The following is a 13,965-nucleotide window of genomic DNA, read 5'->3' as shown; positions in this document are numbered from 1 at the left end:
CCTTAAAATGTGTTTACAGGGTTGCATATATGCTGAAAAAAGAAAAAACAGCATAACTTCTACAATAATGGCCTGATCATGCTGATTTTCGAACTTGACCTGCGTTTTATGAATATTCATCAGCTCTGTAAATATAAAGCCAAAAAGTAAAACTGTCCTCCACTTATCGTGTTTACAAGGAAAGTGCACGGCATCGGCGACGGCATCGGCATCGGCGACGGCATCGGCAACGACAGACGCAGGTGATGGCAATATGTACAGACACATCTGTGTCTGTACATAAAAACATACCCAGTCGACCGGAATTACCCAGTAATTTGAAAATTCTTCAAATTCTGAAAAAAAAACAACATTTCTCTGAATAGAGAGTTAAGTATATTTTTAGAATCCAATTTATATTCTCCAAACTGAAATTGAAATGAAATTAAAATTGAAGATATTCATAAAAAAATCTCACATTGTTTTGAGACCTGGGACAGGTCTCAGTCAATTGATAATACCACATGTAACAGCGGACAGAAATTGCAATTGGAAGAACAAATAAATTTACTACTTAATCAATCGTAAAAATGACACAGTTTTCCCAAGTATGCTGTGACTTTCTATATTTCCCTTGATGGTAGTCATGACTCCATATTTCAACTGTCTCCTTTTTCTTTGAAACCAAATCACTTATCTTACAGCAAACCTTTTCAATAAATGTGGGCAGTAGTAGTCACGTATTTGTCTTAATTTACATCCAAAGTATATTATCTTTTCTTATCATAAAATTTCTCGTGCCATTCCTATTTATTCATTGGATTCCTTATTTCAATCTCAAACTCAAATGACCAATAATGACCAAGCGTTTTGAATAATACATCACAAAACCAAGAAATATTGCAAACGAATTGAAGGTATAACAGTAATGATAAATCATCACAATATTTAGCTCCCTTGATGAAAATCACCATGATCTTTACTATCATCTGACTTTACAAAAAGTACAAATTCATAAACATCTATGCTAAAATCTGTAAGTTGAAACATCCTCACAAAAATACTAAAATATCACACTGTACTCAGACACTCAGAACCAAATCAGCCCAACCTACCAGCAACAATGATCTTATTTTCCAAATAAAAAATATCAATGTTACATCCATGTATTGATTCACCATTGCTTTTTGCATATGACCTAACATTGATTGTTTTAAACAAAATGTCAAACATGCAACTTGTTGCATACTTGCTGTGTGTGACTCTCTTGACAACACTGCTTTTCTAAAATTAATATTTATTATCAATAAATGTTTTTAATGATATCTTAACAGTCATTGCTTTTTTAAATGGATATTCTTTTCTATAGGTCTTAACGATAATTTCCTATTTTTGTCTTATTTTGAAGTGTAAAATGTCTTAAGCTTACTATGCACAGTGTGCTGACATATCCTAACAAAATAAGATCAGTTATACACATTAAAAACATGGCCTGATTTCCACACAGTAGAGTGAAGGTAGTAATGATATTCACTTCATCCTCTTCTTATCTTCTCAAAGGAATGTATTTTGGCATGTACCTAAATGCCTCATGAGCAATCCAACATATCTAAATCGACTTTCTAAATACCAAGTTTGTGTTCAGGACAAGAAAATGATAACTCGGGGATTCTCCACTTGAGAAAATTGATTGCAGGTTTTATCTCGCCATTGTGCACGCATGAGAATCATTGCCAATTTATAATTGATGGTTTCTTCCATGTTAAATGTCCCTTTCTAATAGAGAGTGATATAAAATGTGATCACAGCAATTACTTTTTTATCTCAACCAGTGCAACAAGAGATTTACTGTTAAATCCAATAAGAGAAAAACTGCTAAAAGTTGGATTCATTACATCGAACATGTCATGTAGATGTCACCTTATATAATGTACGTTAATCCTGCTTTCTATTGTGACAGGATAAATTGCAATTTACCTTAAAAAATATTCTAAAGAGTTTTTTAAATCATGATAGGATTAATTATCTGCACCACTGCCTTATAATTCCAATGACAGTCTTCATCTTCCAAATACATTAAAGAACAAACATTATAATCACACACTCAGGAATCATGACTCATCAATAAAAAACTCTTAAGGTGTAGGATAAATATACTAGTACTTACTTTCATTAGTCAGGTTTTTTCAACAGAGGACGAAAAACAGCTCATTGCAGAAAATACTAGTAAGCTTGGTGAACAAGTCTCTATTCCTTGCCATGGATTCATGCATCCATATCTCATCTATTTGTCAGTGCCTCTTGGAGAAATGTATCTTAAAACCAATGATTTGCACAAAGAATAAGACCATACATTCCCCTCACTTCCCTCTGTAGACATATACTAGTATATCTTCAATCTCGGAATTCAATCAAACAGAATTTTTTCCTCATCCTCAAAGTTGATAAAGCAGGCTGCTGGTAACGTACTTCTCTCTCTTTGAGTCTACAGATCTATAACTAAAACCTACAGATGTACACAAGACATTGAACCACAACACAACAACACATGTTCCAAATGATTTGAGTCCACAATTTACAGAATATTGGTACAAACTGGACATTTCTCAAGAGGGGATTTTGACCAAGGGCTATGAATTGATGAATATATTCTACAAACCAGCCTTAGCTGTCCTTATATAGTGCTGGCTTAATCTGAGGTGAACACCAAATGAGCAAATGGCTTTAAGCACATTACTCTGAAGTTCCAAATAATTGTACTGCCCGAATAATCAAACTGTGTGGAAAAATGTTTGAAAATTAATAACTGTACCATGCAGAATTTATTATAACTGTACTGCATGGAAAAATCTCTCAAAATTTATAATTGTACGAAACAGAAAAATTGCACTGCATGGAAAAGGTAGGCAATTCCAATGTGCATTGTGAAAAGAAAAAAAGCATGTATTTTTCAAAATATTATCTGTATATCATGTTTTATTCATCATTTAAGCATAGTAACAAGAACATGTAAATAAATAATACAAGTTCATAAATTCCATTCATAGATGAGCCAAAGGGGGTAAAAATTGATCCTCAATGACACCTCAAATAAATGGTCAGCTGAAAATACAAATCTTGCTGTAAAGACCCAGATAAATATACTGTCAATGAGATGGGAAATTATTGTGCGCAATTGATTTTTGCAGTCTGAATCAATAGATTACATGTGCATTTCAATTGCAATTACCCATGGTAAGGGCCTTAAGATTTAAATGATTCCAATAAAGAACACAGTATCAATGATATTACCTAAAATACTCTATGGTGTAAAATACATGGTGAGGGATTTACACAGTACAGTGCTAGTAAAAACATGACCACAGGTGAACTCCAGATTGATGATACTGTATATTGGCTAGATAAAGAGTCGAGATTACACTGTCCAATGCATTGGCACCATCAGCATCAAAGAGGGCCCAGATCATGGATAATGGTGCTGATAATGAAGGATTTGAATGGGTATGGAGCATCAGAATGCAACTACTAGTATCTTTTCCACTGCATTGAGAGACCAGGAGCAAAGATAACACTGACGGCAATGCTATGGACTGGCAAAGGACTCCAGAATGCATCTGTCCACTGTATTAGCTTTGTCAAAATGCATGATAATGATGAGAACCCACTGTAAATTGGATATATACCAGGCTGTAGTATCTGGTGTGATTTCTCTCATGGTCCGTTTGAAGGTCTACAAGCAAAAGAATCAAAAGCCATCACTAGAAGCAGTTTTTAATTACTACAGACCTCTAGATAACCTTCACAGCTGAAGTGACTGGACTTTTTACTGAAAGTGAATTTTTTTTTTTTCTTCTAGTGGGGCACTGCAGATGGCAAATGTGTTTCTTAGTAGTGATAATACTGGGAATACACTTACCACAGCTGCCCAATAAGTCTTTCAGCAGTAATCGTTTATTCTATATAAAGGACATGAAATCAATCACCACTCTCATATTTAATAAATGCAATATATTTATTATCTCTAAGTTGTATTATAAAGCTCTATGAATGTTCAATCATTGAACTTTCTAGCAAATGAAGGTCTTCATGAAATGCATGGTCCTGCACAAGTTAGACAAGGCAGCAAAGCTGTCAAATGTACAGACAAAAAGCAGGAAATTACAAAAAAGGCTACTGTCAATTCTGATGCAAAAGTACATTATGTTAAACTGCAAATTCAACATCAAATTTTAATTATGCTCAACAGGTAATACCAACGTAAGTTAAATGTGTAACAAGCATAAGGATTCAGGCCCATGGGAGTTCAAGTTCACACTTTGAAAATGTATAACTTCCAGAAAAAGAAGCCAATTAGACTGCTTTTCCAACTCAGGCTGCATGTCGATTTTCGAACTTGACCTGCGTTTTAGTAAGATCGATTACTCCTGAGAGTTTCATGACAACAGGCCTATTGGTTTTCCTTGAAATGTGTTTACAGTGTTGCATATATGTTGAAAAGTGAAAAAAAAGCATAACTTCTACAATAATGGCCCGATCATCCTGATTTTCGAACTTGACCTGCATTTTATGAAAATTCATCAGCTCTATAAATATAAAGCCCAAAAGTAAAACTGCCTTCCACTTATCATGTTTACAATGAAAGTGCACGGCGCCGGCGTCGGCGATGATGGCGACGACAGACACAGGTGATGGCAATATGTACAGACACATTTATATATATTTACTATACTGTTTGAGAACAGTAATTGACATGGTTTTTCTTAAATGGTCACAATGGGAGCAGTGCCCAAATTAGTTTTTTTTCAAATTTTGATGCAATATTACATAATTTTTAACAGCATAATGACCATCAATTTTTAATAATAAAATATTAGTATCATGGATATTCAGAAAATGTGACTAGCAAAGGTCTTCAGGCCCATGGAACTTCAAAGTCACAACTTGAAAATGCCAAAATGTAAACAAGACAGCACTGTTCTGAAATGGGTTTATTTCCATTTTTAACAATTTTTAACATAAAACAAAATTAACAGTTTACTGCAATTTTTAAATGACCAACTAAGAAAATTGATGAGATGGGAAAAATATCAATAGAGCAGTGTTAAATGTCCAATTTCTTCCATTCTGAGATTCTGAACATAGTGAATGATTCAGTCTGACAAACTGCAATGATATGAGTTTATTTCCATTTTTGTAACTTTATTACACAATATACAATAACAAGTTTAAAATCATTTTTACAAAATCAACTAACAATGTTGTAAAGATGCAGGAAATGTCAAAAAAACACTTTTACATATCTTATTAATTAAATAATGAAACTGTTAACATGCCTAAGAATTGAATCTAAGGAAATGTAAAAAACAGCATAACTTCTAAAATAATGGCCCGATTATGCTGATTTTTGAACTTAACCTGCCTTTTAGCAGAAATGACCACTCCTGTGAGTTTAATGACAATTGGCCTATCTGTTTTTCTTATATTGTGTTTACAGTGTTGCATATATGCTGAAAAGTGAAAAAAAAAGCATAACTACTAAAATAGTGGCCCGATCATGCCGATTTTCGAACTTGACCTGCGTTTTAGTAAGATCAATTTTTCCTGTGAGTTTCATGACAACAGGCTTATTGGTTTTTGTTGAAATGTGTTTACAGTGTTGCATATATGCTGAAAAGTGAAAAAACAGCATAACTTCTACAAAAATGGCCCGATCATGCTGTTTTTCGAACTTGACCTGCATTTTATGAATATTCATCAGCTCTGTAAATATAAAGCCAAAAAGTAAAACTGTCTTCCACTTATCACGTTTACAAGGAAAGTGCACGGCGACGACGGCGACAGCGACGGCGACGACAGACGCAGGTGATGGCAATATGTACAGACACATCTGTGTCTGTACATAAAAATGTGCATTGGTAATGTTTTTATCTTTCAAACAGGGGTTTCCCCAGGATTTTGGGTACAGGGAATCCAAAATGTTAATCTGTAATTTTATAGGGAGTCCAACTATAAATATACCATAATTTCCCAATAATTCCATATTGTAAGTCGTCCAGACGTCTTTAAAAATGTAGATCATCTTGTCAGGTCAGTGGCCGGATGACTCTCTGGGGAAAGCCTTGTTGGAAAAGATAAGTTTTTAAAGCTACTTGCTTTCAAAACTTATCTTTCCCAATCTATACTGTGAATATCATTACTTTGACTTAATTTTTTACTCTGTCAGATTCTTCTTATAAAATCTAATGACAGCTAAACTTCAAATAAAATAGCTTGGTTAATTCAAACAAGTATATAGATAACAGAAATATTGCTGTTCCTTACTGCTCATGCTATAGTCCCAAGTATGAACAAGGTGGGTGGGGGGTGTTACCTGTAAGGATGTTTACTATGTCTAGCTCTTTTCCATGGTAATACATGATCATGTTATAGTATATATCTGCTGACATAGCCTAGGAGTTCTCAAACATGTACCTCCTTAATTCATTGATTACACCAAGGCTTTTGATACTGATAGTGAAAGTAGGATGATGTACAGTGAAATATATTACTAGGTTACTAGTATATTATCACTGATCAAACTTTAGAAACTGGCATGATTTGATTTTCACTGCACTTGCTGGTGAATGAATCTGATGCCACGACATAAACAAGCTGTACCAATTTGTTAAGTTGGATCATCAATATCAGTTACCTAGCAATATAATTTGCTTTTATATTTAATTACCTTTTTTTTTTCTTTTCTTAAAAATTGTTTCCCGTGTTTACTTATGACTGAACTTGTTTTTTCTATTGCATGTGCACTTTAGGATGACCCAATGGGGGATTAAAATTTTAAACCTTACCACTTAATATTGAATGATTTGAGAGAAAATACCTGACTTGACTGGGGATCAAACCTGTGACACCCGTTACCATGCGAGTGCTGTGCAAGTGCTATACCTTCTGAGAGCGCATTAAAAACAGCTGATCCATAGACTAACTGATCCTCAGACTAAATATGGCAACCCCACATAAAAGCAGCTAAACATCCCCTGATGGTCTCCCTGCCTCTACTTGGGCCATTAAAGATTGAATCTTGGCTCCAAGGTTTAATTGCAAGGCCCCTGCAGCGACAGCACATGTGGAGGCAGGAAAGGCCATCAGAGGGTTAACCGGTGCTGCTTTTAAGTGAGTTGGCCATATTAAGGCTTCATTCACATGCAATGTCTATTTAGACTAAGTCTGCTGACCTGTTAGTCCACAGATCACTTTGTTCTGAATGCCATCAGAGGCTGGGACCCCATTTCCATAGATTTTTAGATCGATCTATCCCTGTGGGGAGTCTCACTAGATTACTGTCAGCTTGGCCGGCTTAAGCGTCTGTCCCGCCTACTGAAAGCTGTAAGGGGGTAATTAACTATGGTGCCTGCTCGGCTGACTGCAATTTAGTGTGAACCCCCAGGGAGTTGGGTCGATCTAAAACTTAATCTTTAGATCGATCTAAATCTCTGGGAAAGCACCCTGGGACAACCCCGTTTGGCCACTACAATATTATGATCCAATCACCAAACCACAGTTTTCGCCTCCCAGATAACGTTTCCTATATGCATTCATTTACAGGGTAAAGGTATCCCAGTTATAACAACTACTTTTGCAGTGATGCAGGTAATTTAATTAACTGCCCACACGCTATATAGCCTAGTCCAGGGTGGGCCTAAAATAATGTAGGGAATGGATCTTTGTTTTTTATGTATATGGGCTCATTTGAAAATTAAATGCAAATATTCTGATGTCGGCTTCATTTTATTTGGCTTCTTGGTATCTATGGCAGTGTCGTTCCTATCATTATTGTACTAATTTCAATGGTTGAATGGCGATGATTGTTTTGAAAAATATGCGTGACCTAATTATTTCGACGGGGAATTTTAATGATTTCTAATGATTCCCATTGAAATAAGAACGAAACATTCAAACCTAAGAGCTAGAACATACTTCTCGTAGTACTCACCATAGAAACCAGTGATAGGGAGAGTCTTTTTCTTTCAATGAAAACATCTTGTTTAATAATATTTTCAAACTTTCCCGTCAACGACCTCCATTTCAATCGAAGTTCCGGTAAACAGCGCGTGCGCGAGAAGCATTTCCGCTTAAGGCAACATCAATCAAACTCAAATAACATTTGATCGTTAAAACGGAGCTGTTAAGTCGCCGAAGTCCAAAGAATAAAGCAATAAGTCAGAAAATTGGTGTTTTGATGAGATATTGGTTTAAATTTTAATTTGTTGCCAAACTGATTGCTTTTATGAATCGAAATTTCTGCTAGCTCGATTATGCGTGCCTCGGTAGCGGCTTCTGCAGGTCACGTGACTAGAGCTTGTTAGTCTAAATCAAAAAGTTGAGTGAATATAGCTACACATTTAAGGGACGGTAAAGAAGGAATAGGAAAGGCAGATATCTGATCCAAACACCTTTTAGGTTGTTGATTATCGGTGCTTCTGCAGAATGGGTAAGTCAGTGTAACGATCAAGGCATTTGTTTAAAAGTTACGTTTAAACTGGGGTCCCGAATGTCCATTCCCGCCATGTCTTTTCTCTGGGGGACAAAGGAAACGGTAAAACCGATTTATCAAAAGTCTTTGTTACATCAATTGACACACCAGAGAAACCCTTTATCTACCCGGAATGAATATGTTCACGTGTATGCACTGTATAGCAACAGCGGCTCTGCAAAATTTATGATTTGTAGTGTAAATCTCAATTAACCTACTAAAAAATTAAAAGACCTTGTCCCAACAAAACAGGGCATTCAAGTTAAAGTGCAGGGACTTTGTTTGATATTGATTGGTGATATTGTCTTACCAATATAACTGCATGTTGTAATAGAGTGCACAGAATTGTTTTTATTTTTATGAGATGTTTTGGTAATCCTAAATGATTGTTTATTGCAAACATTGGGTTGATTGTTCTAGATAAGATTTTTAATTGCAGTAGTTGTTTTGATGATAAAGTCTCCAGTCTCCAGATGTTAAAGTCCCACAGGACAACAAACAAATCGTTTCTTGGCAGTGGCATTTCTTTAATTAAAAATGGGATATGCATTAGCCAATGTGCTGGGCATTCGGATTGAAGAACATTAATTTTATTGTTGTATACTTGTCGTGTACAGTTGTATTTACTGTTTTAGATGTTTTTGTTAGATTCACCTTTGTTTTTAAATCATTGCTTTGCATACACCAAAAATGATACTGTGAAATTCAAAATTCTGTTGTCCTAAATTTGGGCCTATTAAGTACTAATTTCATGCTTAGTGAAACCAGTCTCATAATATATTATTATTATTATTTTTAATTATTTTTTTTACAATTATTATTATTTCAGATGGCATAGTGAGAAATCGAGGTCGAACTAAGCTTGATGCACAGGGTAAGCCCACGAGGAGGAGAAAGAAGAAGGATCCCATGGCTCCCAAGCGCCCAACCACTGCTTACTTCTACTACCTGGCAAAGATGAGAGAACAGTTTAAACAGGAGGGCAAACATGTGTCTAATGTGAGATCACGAGGCATTTTTACCTTAAAATACTTATATCCCTAGTAACTTAGAGTAGCTGTGAATTATAAACTTTTTATCTAACTATTTATTTCCATTAAAACATGTTAAGGCTTATGTTTGAAATAGTTTAAAAATGAAAGCTGCTCCTGTGTTAAGCAATTAAAGATAAAATTATAGAGAAAGACTATTGCACGGGATAACCAGTTGAATAATTTGGGACCTTTTCCAGTCTCAGAAAGATATAATGAAAAATGTAGAAATACAAAGGAGATAGATTTCAGTTAATTTTATGTTTTGTAACTCTATAACATTTCTGTTGTCTGTTGTTGTATATTACTATTTTCAAATGACATATTTGCATTCATACAGATCTATTATTTTATTTAAGTTTTTTTAAGCCCATATCTGTCTTGTAGGTTGGTGCATTCACAAAAGAGGTGTCTAAACAATGGAGGGAACTCTCTGCCTCAGAAAAGAAACCCTTTGAAGCACTGTCAGATGATGACAGGAAGAGATATGACAGAGAGGTGGGTATTGGGTGAATGGTTTGGAGACAAGGAAAAGCTGTTAATCTCTCTCTCTCTCTCTCTCTCTCTCTCTCTCTCTCTCTCTCTCTCTCTCTCTCTCTCTCTCTCTCTCTCTCTCTCTCTCTCTCTCTCTCTCTCTCTCTCTCTCTATATATATATATATATATATATATATATATGATCAGAGGAGGTAATTGGCCAGATAACCTACTATTTTGGTCTCCCTATTTCAGTTTTGACCGGCTCTTTTTTCCCAAAACTTTATATTAACAGAGCAAAAGGAGCTGTGGCAGTATATCTTGGTAATTTGAAGAATTTGGACACAATTGCCAAGAGCTTTTGCCCTGATATTACTGTGCACTGGGTCACTCACCATCACATTGAAGTCCCCAGATTCAGAAAAAAATCTCTTAATTAATTTTTTTCTTTTAGATGAACATGTACAGAAAGCCAAAAGACCCCAATCAGCCCAAGAGACCTCAGTCAGGGTACTTTCTGTTCCTGGGGGACTTCAGGACGAAGATGAAAGGAAAGGACCTAGGGCATAAAGCTATAATCCAAGAAGGTGAGTTTGTAGGAAGAGTTAAGGTGTACTTGGAATAGATGAATAGTTGTAACAACGGGAGCATAATAATTGTCATTGGATGACAGCCTTTTTGTAACCAAGAGATTTGATGTTATATAGGCAATGGAGTCCTAGTATTCAAGTAAGTTTGCACAATTTCTGATGATATCATTATTGTAACTCATCCTTGTCCATGTCAGTACTGCTGACCATAAAAAGAATCCATTGATTTACCAAATATAATGCCATTTTACTGTAACAAGAGATATCCCAGTGTTATGTAATGGGTGGTATATTCAAAACTGTTTTTGTATATACCTGAAGCAAGGATTAAACACTGGGTCATAATATTGCTGGTGATGGTGGGCGATACTTCTGAGAACAACAGATGGCACAGCTTGGGTTGTGTGCTCCTCAGAGAGGTCTGGGCAGTTAACTGCAGAGAGCGGAGATTTTTTTTGGGAAAAAAAACTTTATTTACTTAGTTATCCTCTTAGAACCGTGATTGGCTCATAAGGCTTGTCAGCATGTGACCTTTTTGAGGGCTATTTAATAAGTACTCTAAGAGTCCTAGGTGCCACAACCTTTAACAGCAATGTCACCCCTCTCCCACCATTTTTGCTGGAGTTGAAAATATTTCAATATTGAAGAGATCCGTCAAGACTGGGAGTAAATTTTCAACCTTACCTCATCTAATTATGTGCTGCTTTAAACTTCACAGCTGGAAAAGCCTGGAATGCCATGGACGCAGAGGCTAAGAGGCCTTACGAAGAGGAGGCACAGAAGAAGAGGGATGAATACGAAAAGACCATGACAGCTTACAGGGTAAGAGGGCATAGATGTTATGTCAGGGAGAGAAAGATTGCTCCTGCAACATTTAATATTATGATCAGAAACATAACAATTTTCCTTAAAAATAAACAGCAGAAGAACAGTCTTCCTCTTTCATAACACTTAACCCCTGCCCCCCACCCTACAAGTGTGCACGCACATACACACACCTCCCTTATCAGGTGTGTTGGTAGGGGTTTTGAAAACTTCATCCATTTGAGTGATGTCATTTTGATAAAAGGTACTGAGAAAAGCAACAATAGAAATTTCGTAGATATTTTAGTATTTCAAATCATTTGATTTTGGTATTACTTCTCTATTTTGTTATTCATGAAATGTTTTATTGATTTTCAGAAAAGTAAGATGGCTAACAGACAAGGAGAAGCAAATGGAGGGGCTGCAGCGAGTCCGCCTGAAGACGCAGAAGATGATTTTGAAGAGGATGATGATGACGACGACGATGAAGACGACGAATAAATCAAATAACTTTTTTTATAGTAGAGTAGGTGGAAAGATCTGAAACAACGTGCATTTATTTTGATCTGGTCATGAGCTACGACTTCTTTCTCCAGAATTAAAAAATGATAAGGTTTGTGAGGACGTGAATTGAAAATGGGAGTCATTGGAACCTATACACCATGGGAATGATGGTAAGTTTTCTAGAAATGGAAAACTGGGAAAAGCTCACAGCATAACACGGTGAACCTGGACAGTTCAGCTACTTAATTGTGTTAGAGAGAGTGAAGAAAAGCTGATTGACTCTGGAGCTTAACTAGTGACTTATGAAGTAGCCACCTTATCTAGTCTGCAGATTGAAAAATAAAATATCTTGGAAGTGCAAACTGCAGTGGAATAGAGCTCTCCAGTCTGTAGTGTTATTATGTATCTGGATGTATCCACAGCAGGTGGTCATTCCAAGTAGATGCTGTAGTCAGACTTATCCTTAACCAGGGTCATATGGTCTACTGTGTGGGCCACTACATATGGATAATGTAAAAGAAGATGCTGGAGAACACTGGTTGTAGTCCCAGGAGTCTGAATTCTGTAAAAAAAAAAGTACATGTTTGTAGTGTGCATACTTATACATATATATTCATTTTTATTATTATTTGATTAGTCATGTGACCTCAATTTTCTAATCTACTTATTCAACTTTTTTTGTCATCTGAACATTGAATCTGGATAATTTTTCCACAAATGGATGTTTTTTTTTTTTTTTTTTTTTTTTTTTTTTTTTTTTTAATTGCTGTTATTGCATGTGAAACCCCAAAATCTTTTTGAACAAAATGTCATTCTCTTTCAAGAGACAGTATACAGGATTTTGGAGCAGAAGAAACTTCTACGTCAACAAAAACGTCGTGCAACCTTCTGCTCATCAAATACAGCAGGGTCAAACCTCAGAACCACCATATTAATTTGTTTTTTGGACTGTGTGAACTGTTACTTGCATTCACAAGGCAATATTTGCTTTGCTTAAAAATGCAATTTCAGAACGGTGCCAGTTTCATTGCTTTAACCAAGTTTGGGGTATCTTTGGAATAAGTACAAATCTTTGAAAGTTAAAGAGGAGAGATTTGTAATAATGTCAATCCTGTATACTGCCTTTTAAATAAGTGTGCATGGTTTTCTGCAAGCAAGATTGAAAAAAATATTGCTGTTTAAAATCAACAGTGATTGTATTATTTTGAAAACTAAAACTGGCAAGAAAATTAAATGTCATGAATCATAAAACCAGACTTGTGAGAATTTTTGTTGATTTTTGCTGGAATGTAATACTTGTAGAGGATGATATGGTTGCTTGTCCATGAACATACATATCTGCTCAGGGATACTTATGAAATATACTTTTGTCACTGTCCATTGCAGAGCACCCTTTCCAGATTTTTTCCCCCTTTAGAATTTACAAAATTGAATGTACACTTTAAATGTGGAGTGGTGTAATGCTTTAAAATTTAAGAATTGTCTGTGCAATCTGTACCAGTGCCAGCTTTAGGGAAAGAAATAGGACATCAATTGCTCTTTGTTGATTAGAAAAAAATATTGCTAACTTTTTGTCTTGAATTGCTGACATATCTTCTCTTTCACTGAACAAAACCATTACAACTTTAAAAAATGGATGTTTTTAATTTTTATTTTTAAAATAATGTGGTCACAATTATGTCATTATTTGTAGAGATTGTGCTATTGTGTACAGACAGTGTTTTTAAATTGAATTTTTTTTCAATGTTGAGGCCAGTTTTTGAGGCAACCCTCCACCTGATATGATGGATATAAGAACTGCTATTGTACTGTTGGTTAAAAAAATATTGACCAAGATAATATATCATTCAGGATTTGTATGTACACAAAAAAGAATGTTTACTCAAAATTTAGAAATCTCTTAAAAGCATACAAGATTTGTCAGCTTTAAATTGTCATGTTTTAGTTAAAATTGTAAACAAAATTCTGAATTGTCTTGTAGAAAGCTTCTGACTTGTATTTGAAGCGATAGAAAAATAAAGGTTTTATATCTCGTGTAACTTGAACTTGTTCTT

The 13,965-nt window shown here is 35.3% G+C and overlaps 2 protein-coding genes across 3 annotated transcripts in view; one reads left to right on the top strand and one right to left on the bottom strand.

Moving 5' to 3' along the window:
* LOC106154771 (uncharacterized) overlaps positions 1–8,125 on the bottom strand; it is a 112,678-nt gene extending 104,553 nt beyond the window's left edge. Inside the window, exons 1-2 of one of the 2 annotated variants that reach the window (XM_087015679.1) lie at positions 7,967–8,088; positions 292–335 (exon numbers count right to left, since the gene is read on the bottom strand). The gene's annotated coding sequence lies outside the window, so the exon portion shown is untranslated. Of the gene's footprint in view, positions 1–291; positions 336–7,966 lie in introns of both variants that reach the window. The other variant, XM_087015678.1, reaches the window with a different exon arrangement.
* A 152-nt stretch (positions 8,126–8,277) lies between these two features.
* LOC106177687 (high mobility group-T protein) lies at positions 8,278–13,950 on the top strand. The gene is made up of 6 exons (XM_013560533.2): positions 8,278–8,464; positions 9,336–9,505; positions 9,925–10,035; positions 10,468–10,600; positions 11,322–11,425; positions 11,786–13,950. The coding sequence occupies exons 1-6, from the start codon at positions 8,461–8,463 to the stop codon at positions 11,906–11,908; spliced, it is 645 nt and encodes a 214-aa protein (XP_013415987.1). The 5' UTR covers positions 8,278–8,460; the 3' UTR covers positions 11,909–13,950.
* Positions 13,951–13,965: the final 15 nt, after the last annotated feature.

Source organism: Lingula anatina, chromosome 6 (assembly GCF_051362555.1).
Source record: "Lingula anatina isolate TDL-2025a chromosome 6, LinAna3.0, whole genome shotgun sequence".
NCBI classification, from domain to species: Eukaryota; Metazoa; Brachiopoda; class Lingulata; order Lingulida; family Lingulidae; genus Lingula; species Lingula anatina.
Note: the sequence above shows the minus strand (reverse complement) of the source record. Positions and strands in the feature narration are given on the sequence as shown.

Coding starts and splice junctions, on each gene's coding strand:
- LOC106177687 (XM_013560533.2), top strand. Junction 9,506..9,924: donor AGGGCAAACATGTGTCTAAT/GTGAGATCACGA, acceptor TCTGTCTTGTAG/GTTGGTGCATTCACAAAAGA. Junction 11,426..11,785: donor AGACCATGACAGCTTACAGG/GTAAGAGGGCAT, acceptor ATTGATTTTCAG/AAAAGTAAGATGGCTAACAG.